The sequence below is a fragment of the Macrotis lagotis genome, chromosome 1 (assembly GCF_037893015.1).
Source record: "Macrotis lagotis isolate mMagLag1 chromosome 1, bilby.v1.9.chrom.fasta, whole genome shotgun sequence".
In the NCBI taxonomy this organism is placed as follows: domain Eukaryota; kingdom Metazoa; phylum Chordata; class Mammalia; order Peramelemorphia; family Peramelidae; genus Macrotis; species Macrotis lagotis.
Window position 1 is genome coordinate 665,614,949 of NC_133658.1, and position 20,129 is coordinate 665,635,077.

At 35.3% G+C, this 20,129-nt stretch overlaps 1 protein-coding gene across 2 annotated transcripts in view; it reads left to right on the forward strand.

The window, feature by feature from the left end:
* The first annotated feature begins 279 nt into the window (after positions 1 to 279).
* HIBCH (3-hydroxyisobutyryl-CoA hydrolase) overlaps positions 280 to 20,129 on the forward strand; it is a 118,481-nt gene continuing 98,631 nt past the window's right edge. The window contains exons 1-4 of one of the 2 annotated variants that reach the window (XM_074215501.1): positions 280 to 447; positions 8,182 to 8,224; positions 17,485 to 17,625; positions 17,856 to 17,940. In XM_074215501.1, coding sequence (XP_074071602.1) covers positions 413 to 447; positions 8,182 to 8,224; positions 17,485 to 17,625; positions 17,856 to 17,940 — 304 coding nt within the window. In that variant the 5' untranslated portion in view covers positions 280 to 412. Of the gene's footprint in view, positions 448 to 513; positions 4,163 to 8,181; positions 8,225 to 17,484; positions 17,626 to 17,855; positions 17,941 to 20,129 lie in introns of those variants that run through there. The other variant, XM_074215500.1, reaches the window with a different exon arrangement.

Sequence of the window (20,129 nt, forward strand, 5' to 3'; positions counted from 1 at the left end):
GGGGACCTGGGTCTCTTGCAAGAAAATTGAATATGGAGGCAGTCTCTGTAGGGCACTGCTGTTTCAGTCCTACAGAAAAATCATACAATAAAATTTTTCAAACGCTTTGAGGTTTTCAGGGTTTCCGCGAGACCCAATTCCCAAAACAGGGGGCGTAACTGGATTCTCGCAAAAGCCCGCCCCGCGTGACGTCACCAGCCCCGGCCCGCTCCCGCACGTACTTCCTCCCTGACGTGGGGGCGGGGCCTTGCTCCCACGTGACATCCTGTGACTCGGCGGAAGAGCACCTCGGAGGGCCGCTCTGGGCGTCGCGGAGGACCGCGCTTCTCTACTGTCCCGGCGCTTCTCCGTCGCCTCGGGTGACGCGATCACCGAGCGCGGGGGCTGTGGGGGTCGCGCGCGGCTTCTCAGCATGGGGCTTCCGGAGGCGCTGAGGCCGGCGTCCAGGTGAGTGGCCCAGGACAGGTGCCCGCCCGGGCCCACGCGGTGCCGCCGGCGGCCTGTCCTAGCGGGCAGCGGCGCCTCCCGCATTCTCCCCAAGTCTCTAACTTCCCAGCGTTTTAATCACCGCTGTGCTCCGGCCCCCCAAACCTTCCCTCCGCTCCCTTCCTTACCCCTAATCTCAGAGCCAACGGGAGACGAAATAAAGGGTGAAGCAAGGGAAGACCAAAACGAGCCCCAAACATTAAAGACCTACAGTTGGTGCAACAGCCGGGGAGGGCGTGGAGTGCAAAGTTTGGGTAACACCTTGCCCCCCGCAGTTCTTAAATTCAGGTCTTTCAGAAGGGATTCCATAATTGGTGCCAGTTGTACTTCATTTCTTATTGCAGTCTCACTCAAATATGACAGCTGTTCCCCAAACATCAACTCCCTATGCTCTATCAGGCCTCGGGGATTGCAAAGAGAAGAAAGTTCCAGTTCTTTAGAGGTTTAGAACCTAATGGGGACCCTGGAGTCAGGAGTACCTGGGTTCAAATCCGATCTCAGACACTTAATAATGACCTTGGCCAACCCCATTTACTTTGCAAAAACCTAAAAAAAAAGAATCTAATGGGGAGGGGGGAAATAAGATATTTATAGAAATAAATATACCATCTGGTAGGATGTGATAAAGGGGATCAGGATGATGAAGTCTAAACAAAGTAAGATACCAGTATAAGGAGTTTTATGTTTTATCCTCCATACTGTTAAATTCTTTGGATTGGGGAATTACGTTATACTTTAGTATTAGTATTATTTAGTATTAGTATTATTATTGTATTTAGTATTATTTAGTATTAGGGGGAAAAATGGAAGTTGTGTGAAAGATGAATTGGATGGAGATGAAAAACGGAGAGACCAATTTGCAGTATTCCAGATTTAATGAGGTTTTGAACTAGAGTGGTGGCAAAGAGTAAATGTGAATGTGTGTGTTCAGGACTGGACAAGTGATTAAAACTAGTTAGGAAAACTCGATTTTTGTGTCTGGGTGATTGAGAAACGTTATTACCTTTAGTGGAAATAGTAAAGGAAGGAGAATAGGCAGTTGGCAGGGAAAATGATAAGTTTGAGGGTTTATTGTGACAACCAAGTGGGGATTGTCAGTAGAGAATTCAAAATGCAGGACTGAAATTCAGGAGGTAGGTCAGGACTGGATATAAGGGTTTGGGAACCATCCTAAGAAGGAACAATTAAAGCCATGGGAATAAGTGAAAGCAGAGGAGGGTAGTAGATGAAAGGGACACCTAGAGATCGTTTCGAAACCCATAACTGTGTAGAACCAGTTTGACCTGATCATTGCATCACTCATTAAAATAAATTCATTTGTTGCTTCTTCTAGCAAGATCATTGATTTTGGATATAGACTTCCAGGTGACCCAAGAGTTTTCTAAACCAACTCCCTCAATTTGTTTATGAGAAATTTGAAGCTTTGAAAGGCTACTTGACTTTCCCAAAGTCATAGAAGTGGCAGAGCTGGGATCTGAACCAAGGTTATACTTGAAATGAAGTTTCTTTTTCACTGTGTCACAGCAGACTGCAGTTACTGTAGATTATTACTTTCAGGTGAATAGTGTGAGGGCAAGAGTTATGTCTTATATTTCTTTATTTGAATAATGTTGAACACATAGCACATAGTAGCTATGTATTTTTTTTTGACAGAATTTGGTTTCAACATCTTTAAAATATTGCCCAAGTAGTTTGTCATCACCTCTAATAGTTGTTACTAGGTGAGCAATCCTCACTTCTAGCCTTATCAGATGGGCATCCCACATCTCTCTTCCTTTCAGTTATTGAAGTCCTTCCAAAAGCTTTCTGTAACTAGTTCTTATGCTTTCCCTTCCCCCCACTTTCTTCTTAGCTTTCTATAGTTTGAAATTTCTCTCTAAAGTTTCCAGTGATCTTTTGTCATTTCTAATGACTTTTTCCTTGTCCTCAGCCTTCTTGACCTCTCTGTACTCTTTGATACTGGTAGTCATTGCCCTCTTGATGCTCTCTTCTCTCTAGGTTTCTGTGACACTACTTTATCCCTGTCCTACCTACCTTACTCCTCAGTCTCCTTTGTTAGATCATCTTGATCACATCTGGTCATGGGGGGGGGTATCTCCCAAGACTAAGTCAAGGGCCCTTTTCTCCCTCTAAACCACTTTGCTTGGTGAATTGGAAGGAGATTAGGAGCAGAGAAACCACTTAAGGGACTACTACAGTATTCCATATTTAATGAGGTTTTGAACTAGAATGGTAGCATGGATTTAATTATAGTCTGCATATTATAAAGATTCTCAGATCTACTTATCCTTTCTAACCTTTTTTTTTCTGATTTCCAGACTCACATTTCCAGCTACTTATTGGATATCTTGTACTGGATGTCCCATAGATATCTTAAGCTCAATATGTCCAGAACTGAATTCTTTATCATTTCCTCTAAACTGTCCCCGCCCCCCTTTTTTCCTATCACTGTGGAGGGCACCACCCTCTTCTGTCTTTCAGGCTCAAAACATAGATGTCTTGACTCTTACTCATTTTTCCATATCCAATCAGTTGTCAGGTATTGTTTCTGCCTTTGTAAACTTCTCTTATGTACACTTCCTCTCTTTTGGTATTCTAGGACAGGTTCAAGAATGAGGTGATAAGGACCTTTCTTCCCTAGGCTTCCTTTTTTAATACCTTTTTAGTTTACATAGACTGCTGTTCTTGGGCTCTTTGTTTTGTAGGGACCTGTCCTGCCTGAAAATCTCACTGTAGTGAGATATTAAAGACTCCTTTCTCTCTCCTCCCCAAACAAGGGCCCAACATGATTGTGAAGAAAGAGTCTGGGGAGCCCCAGATTGATTTTATAAGTAATAATCAAAGTGGAATACTTGCATCGGGGTAATCTAGTGCAGCAGCTATAGGAATCATATTGAATCCCAGCAAAGATACCATCCTCCCCTCCCCCAACCCTTGTGATAATTATAGGAATCAGACAAAGGAGGAGTTGTAGAGTATGTTAGTGTGGATTGACTGATATTTTTGAATTTCCTCAGCTCAGCACTGGCCTTGGGTCCTAGATACCTGGATGCCATGTCAATGCTATTTTGGCTAGAGTCTTGAAAATACAGGGTTATTGATTGGATGTATCCAATGATGTCCTGGTTGCGCACTGATCAGTTTGTTTTCTTTATTTTTAATTAATATTGTGTTTGTTTTTCCAACTAAGTGCAAAGATAGTTTTCAGCAATTTTTTTTGGTCAGGTTTTGAGTTTTGCATTTTGCTCACTCTTTCTTTCCTCCCCTTTCCCCTTGACAGATAAGTGTGCTTTCTCTTTGGCATACTTTAATATTAGTTTCCATTATTTGTAGCTTGCATTGATAGTGACTCCATATTATTATTATCATCATGACTTTCACTGATAGAAATTTTTATCAGGAAACCCATATTATTTCTGACTTAAGGAATTATTATTATGACTTTGAGTAATAGGATCTAATGTCCCTAAATAGCCTTTTAAATAGGAGTTATATACCTTCTGGAAATTATGGAATTTCAGTTTCATATTCTGGACTGTTAGGCTATCAAAATGCTTATATTTTTTGCAAATATTAATGAAATAAGTCAGTAAATCCATATGTGATAAAATTTAGGGACCATAAAATGGAGAAGAGGTTGAAGGAACATGAAGATTCTTCATAAAAACTCTTGTAGGTATGTTTGGATTACGTATCTTTAAGAGTAAATGCCCACAAACACTACTGTGAATGCCCTGATATAAAAGCCTGAACAATTATGGTAGTGGGCTCCAATAATAAAATTGTTTATCAAACCATTGTGTCTTGATTTTTGGTTTGGAAAATACATCCACCGTTTTCTATAGTATTGTCTACTTTAGTATTCTTGCTTACCTCACTTAGATCTTATTTGTCTCCCCAGATCATGATGCAAATCAACTTTTCCAGACTCTTATTTCCATACAGTTTGAAACAAAACGTGGGTTTATATGTTAGACAAGTTTCTTCAAAAAAGTGTTATACTGTGAATACTTAATATACAGGTGAGGTACTGAGTAGATAGAATGCTGGGCTTGGAATCAGGAAAACTCAGTTTCCTGAGTTCAAATCTGGACTCAGATATTAGCTGTGTGTCCCTAGACAAGCCACTATACTCTGTTTACTTCAGTTTTCTCATCTATAAAATGAGCTGGAGAAGAAAATGGCCAACCACTCAAGGATCTCTGCCAAGAAAGCCTCCAATGAAATCGTGAAGAATTGAACATGACTAAAATGACTGAAGAAGATTTGGGATCATCTGCTTAGTTCCTAATTGAAGTCACGAACATGAGTCTGATTTAGCAAAGGAGAGGGAAGAGATGGGCAAAAAGCACTTACCCTTTCAGAGCCTCAATTTCTTCATCTGTAAATGGGGTTAATAATATTAATGCTTCCTACCTCTTGTATTGCCAGACTTGCAACCTGTGGCCCAAAATACTTTGGACTCACAGGCTTAGAGAGAGCTAATATTGATTATTACCTGCTAGGTTCCAGGCACTGCTTAGTGCTTTATAAAGATCTCATTTTATCCTCACAACAGCCTTTCAAAATAGGTGCTATAATTCTCTCCATTTTACAGTTGAGGAAATTGAGATAGACAAAGGATAAGTGGCTTGCTCTGAGCTACAGAGCTGGTAAAGTACAAGTGAAGAGACCTTGAAGAAAATCAGTGAAAGACAGGGAATCAAGATACAAAGAGCATGGTGGCTCATTTATATTGAGTCATCCTTCAGGTATATTATAGATTAACTTTTTGTGAACTGACTTCAAAACCTTAATTTGTTAATTCAACAAATATTTAATGTGAAAAGCTCTGTTCTTGGTGTTATGAAACCTTCAGATAATTACTATAATATTGTTACATTATGAAAATAAGTTCCAAAGATTTAACTTAGAAATTTGACTTTTTTGAGCAGTCTATTTTCAAAATGTATTTTATTTTTCCCTAATTACATGTAAAAACGGTTTTTAATAAAAAAGTTTTGAGTTCCAAATTCTATTCTCCCCACTTTCTCCAAAGATGGTAAGCAATCTGATATAGATTGTTTATGAGGACAGCCTGTTTATATGTTGGAGACTGACTGTACACGTGTGGACATACTCACTGGTTAGAAATATAGACATATCCATACTGGTTAGGCACATACTGCCCTCTACTGGTTTCATTTAACATTAGCATATACTATGACATTTTGTAGCTTTTATGTTATTGTCATAGATTAATTTATGAAAACAACAGTAGTCTTAAATTCTAGAAATATTTAGTGACATTATACTATTATTTCAAGTATATGAATTTCTACACGTAAAAGTATTCTAAGTCAAAATTTTGTCTTGTTATTTTTCCAAACAGAAAGGATTTCTTTTGTAAAATGATGCCAAAAAAATACTCACAAAATTGTATTTGATTCAATAAACGTCTTGCAGTACACTGAAAAACAGTGCTAGATATTAGGGTTTACAGAGATTATAGTAAAACAGTTGCTGCCCTCAAGAAACATTCTATATTTGCCTTTGTATCTATTTTAGAATATACTAATTTTAACCAAACTATATTTTATTTTTTAAAGAACAGTATTCCTTTGTTACTTTTTTTGCTTTGCAGAATTTTGGTAAACAAGAAATACTGAAATTTCACAATTATAAGTTCAAGCCCTAATCAGATGATGGTCTAGTTTCATAGTTTCATAATTTTGGAAGAAACAGTTGTAATTTAAAAAAATTCATATGGTAGGTAAACTGAATCCTTTGAGATGCTGAAAGAGTAGGCTTTTTAAAAAAAACTTAAGCTTTTTCCAATTTTATTTCACACTTTTTTAAAGGAAACATTGGTAAAGCTTTATTATCTATAGTACTAAGAATTTAATAAGTATAACTTTCAAGCTGATAATATTTTTATAGTTGATATTTATAAATAATATTCATTATATAGATATTATTTATAGTTATTTATATGCAAATAGACATGCATATGCCAGCAAATTTTTTAAATATATATTTTTTATTTTTCATAGTAACTGGGAGTTCAACTCAGGTACTATAATTATTATTATCTCCATGTTTCTGTTGTGGAAATTGAAGCTCAGCAAGGTTAGGGGACAGGCTTTTGATTTTTGTGCCAGAAATGTCAGAGACAATATTCAGTCTTGGGCCTATTTCCACCAGTCCCAAACTTAGTGTTACCCTTCAGTGTTTCCAACTTTTATACCATTCCCATTGTGTTGCCTCTTGAGAACTGCAGTGGATTGCAAAAGGCATCATAGTACCTGGAGAGGGAGTTGTTTTTCCTGTTCTCTTAAGTCTGGAAATTATATGTTAAGTTAAAGATAGAAAGAAAACATAAATAATTATGTGATAACATGTTTTTATGAACTGAAAATATGCTTCTTAGGGTGTATAGATGTTCAAGGAGGCCTATCATTTTTGGCGTGAGGACTTGTTGAGTTCTTTTCAGGCCTATTTATCCATCTTTGGTTTCTGCACTCAGTAGTTCCAAGAAGCTGAAACATGCACAGCAGCCACACCCCAGGAAACTCTGGGCTGAAAGGTTAGGCTAAACTAGGTTGAGGGTAACCATTAGATCACAAACCTGTCAGTGAGTTGGGGGGAGGTTGTCTATTTTAAGCATTCTCTGGTGGAATCCATGAATGAAAACTTTGTTTCAGTAGCCGTGAAGGCAGCTGAAACAGGCAGTGTGGAATGCTTGGAGTTTGGTTAGGCATTAAAGATGCCAAGGTCACCCACTGCATCCTAGACTGTCTCCAGTCCTCCTGACTTTTAACTTGCCACTGAACTTTGATGACTGGAGAAAGGTTGAGATGGATGAAGTTGTACAGCTTTCCCTCAATTAAATCTCAATTCATGCATGAGTCAAGATGTTGCTCTGTGATATCATTAGTTCTCTTTGAAAATGAAGGACAGGGACAGCCAGGTGGCACAGTGGATAGAACATCAGCCCCTGGAGTCAGGAGTACCTGAGTTCAAATGCAGCCTTAGACACTTAATAATTGCCTAGCTGTGTGACCATGGGCAAGTCACTTAACTCCATTGCTTTAAATAAAAAATAAAAATAAATAAAATGAAGGACAAACAACAACAAATAGACTTCTAGCCAAAAAAAGATGCATGGGAATCAGTAACTCCTGCAATGAGTTAATAGCAAAGCTCAATATGACTCTTGTTGCAATAACACTATTCCCCTACTTGTATTTTAGGTATATAGTTTACTTGTCTTAGCATTGTAGATCTAGGACTGAAATGACCTTCAAGGCCACTTAGTCCAACCCCCTCATTTTATAGGAGGAAACTGAAACTCTGGAGATTTGATTTTTCCCAAGCTTTTGAACTACTCACATCAATAGTAAGCATCAGGGGTGATTTTGAACCCAGGTCTTCTGAATCTAGAGCCAGTATTCATTCTTCTGTTCTGCATTGCAAATAGTAAAGCTGTTAAATCATTTCCCCATTTAGTTCTTGATTCATAAACATAAATAATTTTTTGACATTTCTGTAAAGGAGAATTTTAATTACAAATTTTCGTTTGAGAACTAGATGTATTTTAGAACACGGTTTTATTCTATATTGGAGGCAAAAAAAAGGGGTTTATAGAATAAAGTAACCTCCAACTAAATGAATTTAACAAACAGTGTTTATTCTTAATGGTATTTTGTGTTTCAGGTTCAATTCTTTCAAGAGGACACAAATTATACTGCAACATTTAGTAAGTACTGACTTTTAAAACTCCATTTGTTAGAATATTTATGTGCTGTTTTTAGAATTGGGCTATCTTAGAGAGGGAAACCAGACAAATGGAGACTGAATAGATTGAGTGGCCCTTCATACCTTGTGACCCCAATTTTTCCTTTAGTTTCTGCCATGTGGTTTTTGTTTTGTTTTTAAAAACTATCTCTTTTTTTTGCAAGGTAATGGTGTAAGTGACTTGCCCAAGGTCACACAGCTAGGTAATTTTTAAGTGTCTGAGGCCGGATTTGAACTATGAACCTCCTGCCTCCAGTGCCAGTGCTCTATCCACTGCGCCACCTATCTGCCCCTTGTTTTGTTTTTAGTTAAATGATATTTAAATGTTTAAGGTGCAAAAGATAATTTTGTCCTTTCATAGATAACATTTTCAAGCTCAATTTTTTTTTTTAATTTGAGAAGAGGATACCATTGGGACTTGTATGATAAAATTTATCTTTTACAAAATCTTATCTGGTGAAATACTCTCTAGAAGCAAAATTGACCAATTTTTAGGCAGCTCAGTACAGTAACAAATATTTTTATTGGTGATTTTTGCTTGCCTATAATAGCTGACAAAATTCAGCATTTTCAAGGACTTCTTTAAGAAGTACATCAGGGGGCAGCTGGTGGCGCAGTGAATAGAGCACCGGCCCTGGAGTCAGGAGTACCTGAGTTCAAATCTGGCCTCAGACACTTAATAATTACCTAACTGTGTGGCCTTGGGCAAGTCACTTAACCCCATTGCTTTGCAAAGACTCAAAACAAAGTAGTATAGCGGGTACAAGTAGGTGGCTCAGTGGATAGAGCACTGACTCTGGAGTTAGGAGGATCTGAGTTCAAATGTGGCCTCAGACACTTAATTATCTAGCTGTGTGATCTTGGGCAAATCACTTAACCATATTGCCTTGCCAAAAAAAAAACAGCCCCCCCCCCCAAAAGAAGTACATCTGGAATATTTATTGATTGTTTTCTGGTTGCTAAATGCTATAGTTATACCATTAGAATTTCTGGTGAAGTGTTCTCCTTTGATGCCATTTTATGCTTTGTACATATTTTACAAATTTGATGTCAAATTCAATCTCAGAACCTTTAGCAATGTGGTAAAGAATAGCTGTAGTACCAAATAAGGTATGTAAAGCAATCTTGAATACTTTATTACATTAAAGTTAAGCTGTTCTGATTGTAATTACATTTAATTATATACCATATCATATATTTTTCTTTAAAATCTTGTATTTATCTCAATCTCTTTAGATAACTCTTCTCTTCTTTCTCTTCAGAATTGTTTGAATCTGTGTCATCAAAAATATTGTTCTTGGAAACATCATTCTTCTAGAAACCAGCCTGCCTGAATTCTTTGAAATTTGGTCTTCTATCTTGTGATAGCCTGGCTACCTCCTCCTAATAGTTCTCTCCTTGTCTACTTTTGTGACCATGGTCACTTCCTCCTAACATTCCTCTCCTCCACTTTAGTGACCTTTCTCATTAGAATTGACCCAGAGAAGCAGTTACCATTATTGTTCAGTTTTTTGAAGAAAGAAATTCTTATTGAGGTAAGGAATTTAATAGCTTAGCAGTTAATAGGAGAGCTTCAACAGATGTTCAGATAGTTGAAATTTTTGATCACTGCTATATAATGCTTTCATATAATTATGATGTGTTTCTTGAAGTCATCATTCTTGCTCCATTGTCTTTAGTATTATCCTGTCATATAGTATCATTTTTTTTCTCTGTTGATTTCTTACCTAGGTACTCTAATTGGTAGATTTCCTAAAAAGAGTATTTCTTATATACAATTTTGCTTCCACTATTTTTTAATCTAAGTGAATAATATGTACCTTTCTATTACCATATTCCAGTCATGAAGTCAAATTCCACTAAGTTTTAATACTTATGAGGTTCCCTTATGGAAAGCAGATTCTTGGTTGAATCATTCCACTGAAACTGCTGATTCTAAAGTGACTGTCTCTTAGTTGCCAAATCCATTGGCCAATTTTTAGTCTTTATTCTTTTTGACTTTTTTGTTGCCCTTTGACACTGTTGCTTGTTCTCTCCTTGATACTTCTTTCTAGGATTTTGAGACAACATTCTCTCCTGATTTTCTTTCTAATTATCTCACCTCTCCTTTTCTGGCTCTCCTTTGCTGGATCCTCTTCCGGATTACACCCTGGGTCCTCTTCTTTATTCTACTTCACTATCAACAGTCATCCTGTTCCATATCCGGCTACCCAGACTCAGATAGCTTCAGAGGAGAAAGCGAAACAGGTGACTTTCACAATTCTTCATTTGAATTCAATTCACTTGCATGTAGTGACTTCATGTCCTTGATACCATGGTATTCTTCGAGAACAAAGGACAAACAACAGCTCCTATGGATTTAATTATCATCTCTATGCTGATATTCTCAAATCTTCCTATCTTGCCCCAAAGCATTCTGCTAACCTCCAATCTTGTATCTCTAATTGCTTTTCAGATATCTCAAAATGAATGTACAGGAAGATACTTTAACCTGATATATCTAAAGCAAACTTCATTATGTTTTTCCTCCTAAATCCTTCCTCCTTCCTGTCTTCCCTATTTCTTTAGAGGGCAACACTATTCTCCCAGCCCTCTAGGCTTATAATGTAGAGGTCTTCCCGGATTCCTCACTATCTCTCACAGTTCTTCCCATCTCTCCTTCCCATATTCAAGTGTTTGCCAAGGCCTACCTTTTCAGTATGTCTCAAAATATGCCTCTTTCTCTTCTCTAACACTGCCATTACTTTTTTGCAGGCCTATATCACCTATTTTAATAGCTTGTCTGTTGATCTGCCTGCCTTGAGACTTCCCCACTCTAATCCATCCTCCGTTTAGTCACCAAAGTGAAATGATTTTTCTTTTGAAATGCATATGACTTCTGATCATGTCAGACATACTCAGTAAACTAGATTGATTTCATAATGTCTCCATGATCAAATGCAAAATATTCCTTTTGACATTCAGAGCCATTTATAATCTAGTCCTTTCCACTTTCCTGGTCTTCTTATACCCTTACTCTCCTCTACATACTCTTTGAGAGACACTGGCCCTGAAGTCAGGAGGATCCAAATTCAAATCCAGTCTAGACACTTATTAACTGCTTGACCTTGGATAAGTCACTTAACCCTGATTACCTCACAAACCAGGTTCTGCTCACTTAACTCAGCATCAATTAATGTAAGTCTTTCCAGGTTTTTCTTATAGCATGATAATATTCTATCGTATTCATATATGTTCAGCCATTCCCCAGTTGATGGATATCCCTTCAATTTCCAGTTTTTTGCCACCACAAAAAGAACTGCTATAAATATTTTTGTACATGTGATTCCTTCTTTTCCTTTTTTAAAAAAATAATCTCCTTGGGTATATAGTTTAATCAAAGGGTATCAGGTAGGAATTATCTATTGAGGACCCAGAAATGATTATGAATTAATTATTATCTCTGTCATTGTCACTCTTGGTCTTATCAGTTGGCCTTGGATCAGCCTGTAAATGGTTTAAATTTTTATTTTATTACTATCTAGATATATATCGATGACAACTGAGCTACTCAATGATAGATGACATAGAAATGCTTCACACTTTGCACTAACTCTCCCTATTAGTGATGCAGCCCTAGGAAAATGCCTCGACCATAGTGTGAGGTGGTAAAATGTTTGCCATAGCTCCAGAAACGACTATTTTGAGGCTAGATTGGATGACAATTGCTTTGAAAATTAGTGTGTTCAATGTCATCCAAAGGAGTTCAACTAGATTAAGCAGGGAACTGGGAGAGGCAGCACAAAATAATAAATTTAAGGTAGAAGGAAGAAATAGATATAAAAAGAGACAATCCAGAAGTATATGAGTCTTAGTCATTCTTTTATTTTTAAATATTAATTTAAAAAAATTTTGAATTCCAAATTCTCTCTACTTAGCTCCTCTCTCCATTGAAAAGACAATAATATATCAAATATGTGAAATCATGCAAAAATTACTTTCATATTAGTTAAATTCACCCCAAAAGCAAGAGAAATAAGGAATATGAAAAAACTATGCTTCAGTTGGCATTTGAACATTGTGGTCAGTCCATTAGAAATGGCATTAGAAATCTTGTCAGTTTAGCTTGAGAAAGGATCTTAGTGTCTGGTATCTTCCAGGTGATCTTCGGAATCTTCCTAAGACATGGTGCTAGTAGACTATCCAAGTTTCATAGTCATCAGCAATGAGGTCAGCATGATGACTCTGTAGACTTTCAGTTTTGTAGTCAGTCCAGTAACTCTTCTCTCCCATGCTTTCCTTCAGAGATTCCCAAATACGGAGATAGCTCTGATAATGCATGTGTCAACGTCATTATCAATGTGTACCTCCCCGGAAAGTACACTGCCAAGACAAGTGAACTTATCCACAATATTCAAAACTTCTCTGTTTGCTGTAACCAATGGTTCCACATATGGGTGGTGTAGTATTCATTTTCTTGGTGTTAATTATTAGACCAAAATTAGCACAGGAAGCAGAGAATCAATCCATACTTTGTGACATCTCAGTTTTAGAGGCAGCATTGAGTGCATAAACATATGCAAACAAGATCATGCGCCAACACTCCCTCCACTTTGGTCTTTTTCAAATTAAATAATCTACCATCAGTGCAGTAACTGTTTTTGATGCCGTGTTCATCCTCAGTGAAGCCCTAGGCTCTGCACTCAGTAAGGAGCAAGTTTAGAAGCAAGGAGTATCCATATGTCTTTGAACCTGAGAATGGAGCTGGGTCTCAGTCCAGTCCAATCTGAAGCCTGCAGTGGATGGCCAGGGCAGAAAACCCAGACTGGGCTGAGTTCACACTGCCATTTCATTCTGAACCTGTGGAATTTTCTTTCTAGATGATGTTGGCTGAGCCTAGCATCTATCTACTGGAGTTCCAATAGGGGCAAGCCCACAATTGGGTTGTTCAGATGCAACCAGAACTTGCATAACTAAGACCAAGTGGGTGATATTCAGATTTTCATCATATATCAGACTACTTGTGCACACTGAAAACTTTCAAATTCTTTCTCCAAACTGTCTCTGATTCTGAGATAACATTTTCTCAGTATCCAAAGAAAACATACAAGAGGCCACAAAATAGGACCAAAGGTGGCCCAACCATTTTTTTTCATAAGATTGTCTGGCCCTAACCCAAAGTCGAAAATCAGGAAGTAAGACTGGAAAAATGAACATTTCAAAAAAGAAAAAGAAAAAAAGAATCCCATTATAAAAAGTTATGATGACAGAGACCAAAAACTGTCTTTAATCTACATCTACTTGAATTATTAAATAAATTAAACAGATATATATTGATCATTTTTAGTTTTATTTCCCTGAATTCTCTTTTTTTGGTGGGGGGGGAGTTGAGGTGAAGGGTTTTTGGACATGTGGCTTTATCATTGTGGAGAACCACCAGTATGGAAACTTCCTCTACTCATGTTGATGTACTACTTTGTAGCTTATAGACTGAGTTCCTTAGGGCAGTGATGTCAAACTTGATTAGAAACAAGAACCCTAAAATATATATAAAGTTCCCTGCAGGCCACTTCTTGATTAGAACCACATATTAACATTATCTCTGTTCTAATCTTCTAAAAATTTATTTTGTTATATATATTTCCCAACTACATTTAAATGTAGTTCAGGCCACAGTAAAGAGTATTGCTAGAAGGCAACCAGATATATACTTGACCCCTCTTGCCTATGGCACTAGAATTTACCCATGGTTAAAAGAGCTAGAATTTATTATAGGTAGAATTTGATTCTAGCACTTCTCTCTAAGATTGGCTTTTTATTTACTATATCATGTTAGCTTTCTTCTTAGGTTTAACATACTTTTAAATTTCAGAAAGCAGAGGATTTCTCAGCTCTTTGTCCCTTTATTTTGTTGTTTTTTGTTTAAGTTCCATTTTATGTAGAAAAATATACGTTTATTAGACTTTTTTATTTTAACTCTTTTATGTGTATCAAGGTACACATTAGTGTCCCAAACTTGAGCTCTTTAAGGTTAGAAAATATTTTTTCTTTTTCTTATAATCATAATCTGTAATTTGTAAACAGCTTAAAGTATATTATTATTTGTCTTTCACTTATGTTTAGTAAGTTTGACTTTCTTCCTCTGCTGCATAGGAATCTCTTTGATAATGGCTTTTTTTTGGATAACTTCTTATGGGTCTTGAATGTTTTCAGGATTATTATATGATTTTATTTCTACTGTTTCATTGCTGTAAGGCAATGTCAAACATGTGACCTGTATATTGAATGATGGCCTATTAAAAAAGCACAGCCTGAAACATATTACAATGTAACTTGGAAATTTTTAACAAAATTGATAAAAATACAACAGAACACAGAACAATAAATCAATAAACATTAATCATCTCTTATGTGTCAGGCTGTATACTAGGTGCTGATAATGTTAAATATTATTAATGTGTTTTTTTCTAAGTCAATATGTAGCCCACAAGGATCCTTTTTTACAGTTTAGTGGCTTCTGTTTTTATTTTAATTTGACGCCACTGGTATAAAGAATTCCTGTTGTGCAAACTTCCTCTACCAATAGACATCTTGAGTTGATAGTCTTAGGGAGTTGAATAGCCATGGGAGGTATAAAGTTAAGCAATGTGCTCAGTATATATTATAGGTGGGAATTGAACCCTGATTTTTCTGAAACCCAAGTCTTCACTATGAGAATACTGTCTTCTTGATATATTCCTTAAATACATTAAAGTTTCTTTTGGAACTTCTATCTTTTGATGCTTCTACTTGTATTAAAGGATTTCATCCCATAGTCTTTTATGGTACAGAAATTCTTCAAATTGCATTCATCATCGACAATATACAACTGATTTTTGTTTTCAGAGAAGGGAGCTTCTGGCAGTTGTGGGAAAGGTGTGAGTTTGAACTGTTGCTTCAGATTAGTGTGGGGTGACTTGAGTAGTTTCAGGAGTGAGAGTTGGATACTCTTAGTGGTCTGATGGGTATGGGGGAGTCCTGTTTAGCTGGTTAGTATTTAGTCTTGGGGAGAGCTTCTCAGAGGTAGGGCTCCTAGCAGAAAGCTTCCAGAAAGGAGGTGGTTAGAGCTTAGCAGAGGAGTTACTGGTGTTGCTTTCCTGAAGCCAAAAGAGGAGTTTACAATGGGAGAGACTGGTTAGTTACTGTGGGATGGCAAAGTGGTAGTGGTAGGGCTGAGGAAGAGAGTGTGTAGACACAGACCTAGACAAAAACCCACACTCACACATACATATACCCTTTTTCTAGGTTATACTTGGCTTTACTTAATTGTGTTTTTGTTTTTAATATTTTCAGTAAGGAAAGGGTAAACCTGGTACTTATCTTGATCTTGTAAAACAGGATGTACTAACTTAGGTTATCTTAAAGTTGCATTAAAATGATTATTCAAGGGCTGCACCCAGAATAAAAAATTGAGTACACTAATATAATAGTTAATTTGTAGTCTTACCTTAGGTTTAGCAAGTGCTACAAAAAGTTATGGTACTTTCAGTGTCTTAGAAAGTGGGGTAACATGTGTCATAATGACAGGTGAAGGCATGAAGTGCAAAAACAAACCCAAAATAGCAAAGGGACAACACAATAATATAAAGGTAAGTGCCTAATGACTAGTCCGCATCGTACAGATGGAACACATCCCACAGATTGATTGAAAATTCTGTGTAATATATTCTAAGAATAAACTACTTAAAAAAATACAACGAAAATTAACATCAATGAGAATATTTATTAGTGATGGAATTAAAAAATCTAATTCCATGCAAATTATTTTAGTTTTTTTGCTCATGAAAATTAAAACTCATAGTCAGACCACATAAAATTGCATGGTGGGCCTCATTTTGGACAGCCCTATTGTAAGCCATGTTTATTAAATTGAAACACACCAAATTCCAAGGATTATTTTGTCACAATTATGTTGGAAATACTGTTACATATGTTGCTACAAATTATAGTGTTTTGAATCATGTCTGTAATTTAGATTTATTTTCTTTTTTAGTTGGAAAATATGCCTTTTATTGTGTCCATGTCAAGTACTATAAAACTTTACTTCGAGATATCTAATTGTGATTTTGTCATTGTTTTAAACATTTTTGTATAATGTGTTTTTTTTTCTGACAAGATAGCTACAAAGAAAATTCTTTATGATTTGTGGTAGAAACTATAAACAAAATATTTCAAGACATGTTTATTGACACTCTACTATTAAATATAATCTATCACTCTTATTGCCTTTTTGAATGAATAATAACAATTTTCATTAGAGATTGATGTTGAATTTTTTATATATGAAATCATGAATATATATCATCTACATAAGTCTTTTTAAAAGTATAAAATAAGCTTTTTAATGGTAATACTATGCCTTCCCCTTATCTATGTCCCTTTGGAATATCTTTCTGCATTCTTTTGTGCATTTTAAACTAGTTCATTGATATTCTTTCCTTTTGGGGGTAATCACTATTACTATTCATTGTTCTGCCTTATGATTTTCTCTGCAAAGTGGTTTTTAAAAATTCTTTTCAATATTTAAAATATTGAACTACATTTTCAAGAAGTTATTAGTCCATTTCTTATTTTCATATAGTTTTGGTCTTTTGTCTAGGCTTTTTTGGTGTCGCTTTGCTGTTCTTTCTGTAGTTTTCATTAGCGTTCCAGTATTGAAGTTTAAAAGTCTGTTTCAGTCATGTACTATAACTTCTTTCCATGTAATATTGATAAATTTTGCAATTTGAAAAAGGAATGTGATAAGTATTAAAATGTGTAATGAACCCCGTGGTTGAGCACAGCAATGTTCTGGACTTCTAGTTCATACTTTGTAATGTCAACAGGTATTCTTGCTGAGTAGTGAATAACAATCAAATTATAAGGCTTTAAGGCAGAAGACAGTTGCATAAATACTTCAGCGTTTATCTAAATCAGGTTGTAATTACTATTCTAATTCTATACAATACTGTAAATCAATGGGTTCAGTCTGTTGAAATTTTGAAGATATTATACAATATGTAACTTGCTTTAGAAAGATAATTTATTTGTAGAATGTAAATATTCAGAAGATTTCAGGAAAGGTTTGTGAAATTTAATGTACCTAATTCTGTTTATTGATATCAAACAGCAAAGTTGTAGGAAAGAAAAGAATTATACTGTAATATGTACCCAAACTAGAAAAAACTAATACAATTATAAAATATTTATCTTTTGCCTATAAAGGGAATGTCTAAGCACACAAATTCAGAAACAGAGGTGTTCTTGGAAAGAAAAGGCTGTGCAGGAGTGATAACATTAAACAGACCAAAGGCTCTGAACTCATTGAATCTCTCCATGATACGACAGATTTATCCACAGTTAAAGGTTTGTAACTCTTTTTAATTTTTTAAAGATTGTATTGTTTTTTAAAAATATAAATATACCCTTCTTTCCATAATATCCTTAATTGTAATAAAGAAAATGAAAAAGACTTTGACTTCAAAAACCTTGTACTTTATTGGAAAAATAAAACTTGTACAGAGAGAAAAGAAATTTTGAAGTTATTAGGTGATTTTCAGTTGCTATTCTTAGGTTCTTCTTTTATATTTGAATAGAAATGGGAACAAGAGCCAGAAACTTCTTTGATAATTATAAAGGGAACTGGAGGAAAGGCCTTCTGTGCTGGAGGTGATATTAAAGGTAAAAACATTTGTTCTTCAAAATATTTTTCATTGTAATTGATAGACTTTTAGATATTAATAGATATAATTGGGCTGTGAGGTTTGAGCATTATTGAGTTTTAATCGCATGTCTAACATCTAAGCTGAAAAACTTTAAAAAATGTGCCTTTTTGATTTAAAATCTGAGCTGTCCAGTTCAATGTATGTACTTAGTGCTATGCAGAGATGGGAAAGAAGATTATAAGAGGGCCATCATAGAAGACATTTTAGCTATAATCCTTGATTTAGTGGACATGGCATTCAGGTAGTTGTTATTATGTTGTTCTGAGATTTTTTTAAGCTGGTGAGAAAGAACTGCCATCATGAATGTATTGCATTTTCTCAGTAAGTTAGGTATAAAATGATTTGAAAGCCAATTCAGAATTATATTGGTTATAACCTAGAAATTAATATATGTTTGTGTACTTTTGTATATTGATTACAAATGTAAATTCCTCAAGTAAATGGTCTATAAAATTTAATAAACCACTAAAATTTTGAGATGTGGTATACTGTAATTGTAAATACGATTTTAGGGTTTGAAAATTTTATACTAAGGTCAATCAGAGATTCCCAAACTTTTCTTGATAACCTTATCAACTGGCTCAGTTTTAGCTGAGGCTAAAAGAAGTACCTAATAGTTTAGTTTATTAACTAACAACTTAATATGCCTTAATAATTCAGTAGCTATATGAAAAAATAATACACATAAATTAAAAGAAAAAAATAGTATTTTTGTTTCATTCTTAAATAACCAGTGTTATTTATGGTTTTTTTTTTTTTGCAAGGCAATGGGGTTAAGTGACTTGCACAAGGTCACACAGTTAGGTAATTATTAAGTGTCTGAGGCCAGATTTGAACTCAGGTACTCCTGATTCCAGGGCTGGTGCTCTATCCACTTCACCACCTAGCTGCCCCCAGTGTTATTTATGAATGGAACATATGTACCTATTAGACATTGTACAAATTCTCAAATGTTGGAATCAGATGTGCCACTGTCTTCCTTATTTCCTATTCTTGAGGCGATTTCCATGAGGTACTTTTTTTAAATCTTACTAGCAACAGATGAAAACTCAGTTTTGCAGAGCTTAAAAAGTTATTGGTATAGCTTAAAGTACAAGTAAATAATAGTGTTTATTAAATATTTGACAATCTCATCAAAAGCAATGTAGCTTGATCTAATGTTGGATCTGTGAACTATCTCAGGGTAGTAGTTCTCAAGGTGTCTGACAGATATTGAATATCCCTTGAAAATTTAGAGCATCCTGTGCCATCTTTGTGCACATAGTTTGGGAATCCTGGGGATAAGAATTTAATATTGTTAATTGACATTTACTAATACTTTTTTAGTTAAATAAGATGACATTTTCTATAAGCAGGAATAGTTGAATGTAAAATTAATAATAGAAAACAAGAATACATCTGAAAGGACAGCTTTCTGACCTTATACTAAAAAATGAGGTATGGACCAACCATACCTTTTTTGACTCAAAAGAATATGTATAAAATGCCATCAACTATTTTGAAATTACTGAGATATAAAAGAGATTTAAATAATTTAAGTAATATTTATTGTTCATGGGTGGAGAAAGCCAATATAATTTTAAAAAATGACAATTTTGCCTAACTAATCAATTTATGTAATGCCATTCCAATTAAATTAGTAAAAAATTATCTTACTGAGTTAGAAAAAAATAACAGTTCATTTGGAAGAATAAAAGCTCAGTAACTGTGAAGAAAACTGGAGAAAAGAAGATGTAAAAGAAGCAGATTCAGTAGTATTATAAGGTGAGAGCACTGATAAAGTTTAAAATGAATAATTTTGATTATTTTAAATTAAATTTCCTTGTATAAATAAAACCTATTCAATTAAGAATAGAAGAAATGCAGAAATAGGGGAAAAACTTTCATAGATTAATCTCTCGGATAGAATGTGATTGATTTGAAATATAGCTGTGATGTAGGAAATGAACTAGTTGATTTGGAAAAATGTAGAAAGACCTGGTTTTATGAAGGAAAATACTATTCACTTTTGGAGAAATAGATGGTAAGTGGAAATAAGCATAGGAGGTCTAAGATATATATATATATGTATGTGTATGTATGTATATATGTATGTATGTTTATAGATAAGTAAATGTGTATTGTGTAATAGTGTGTGTATATATG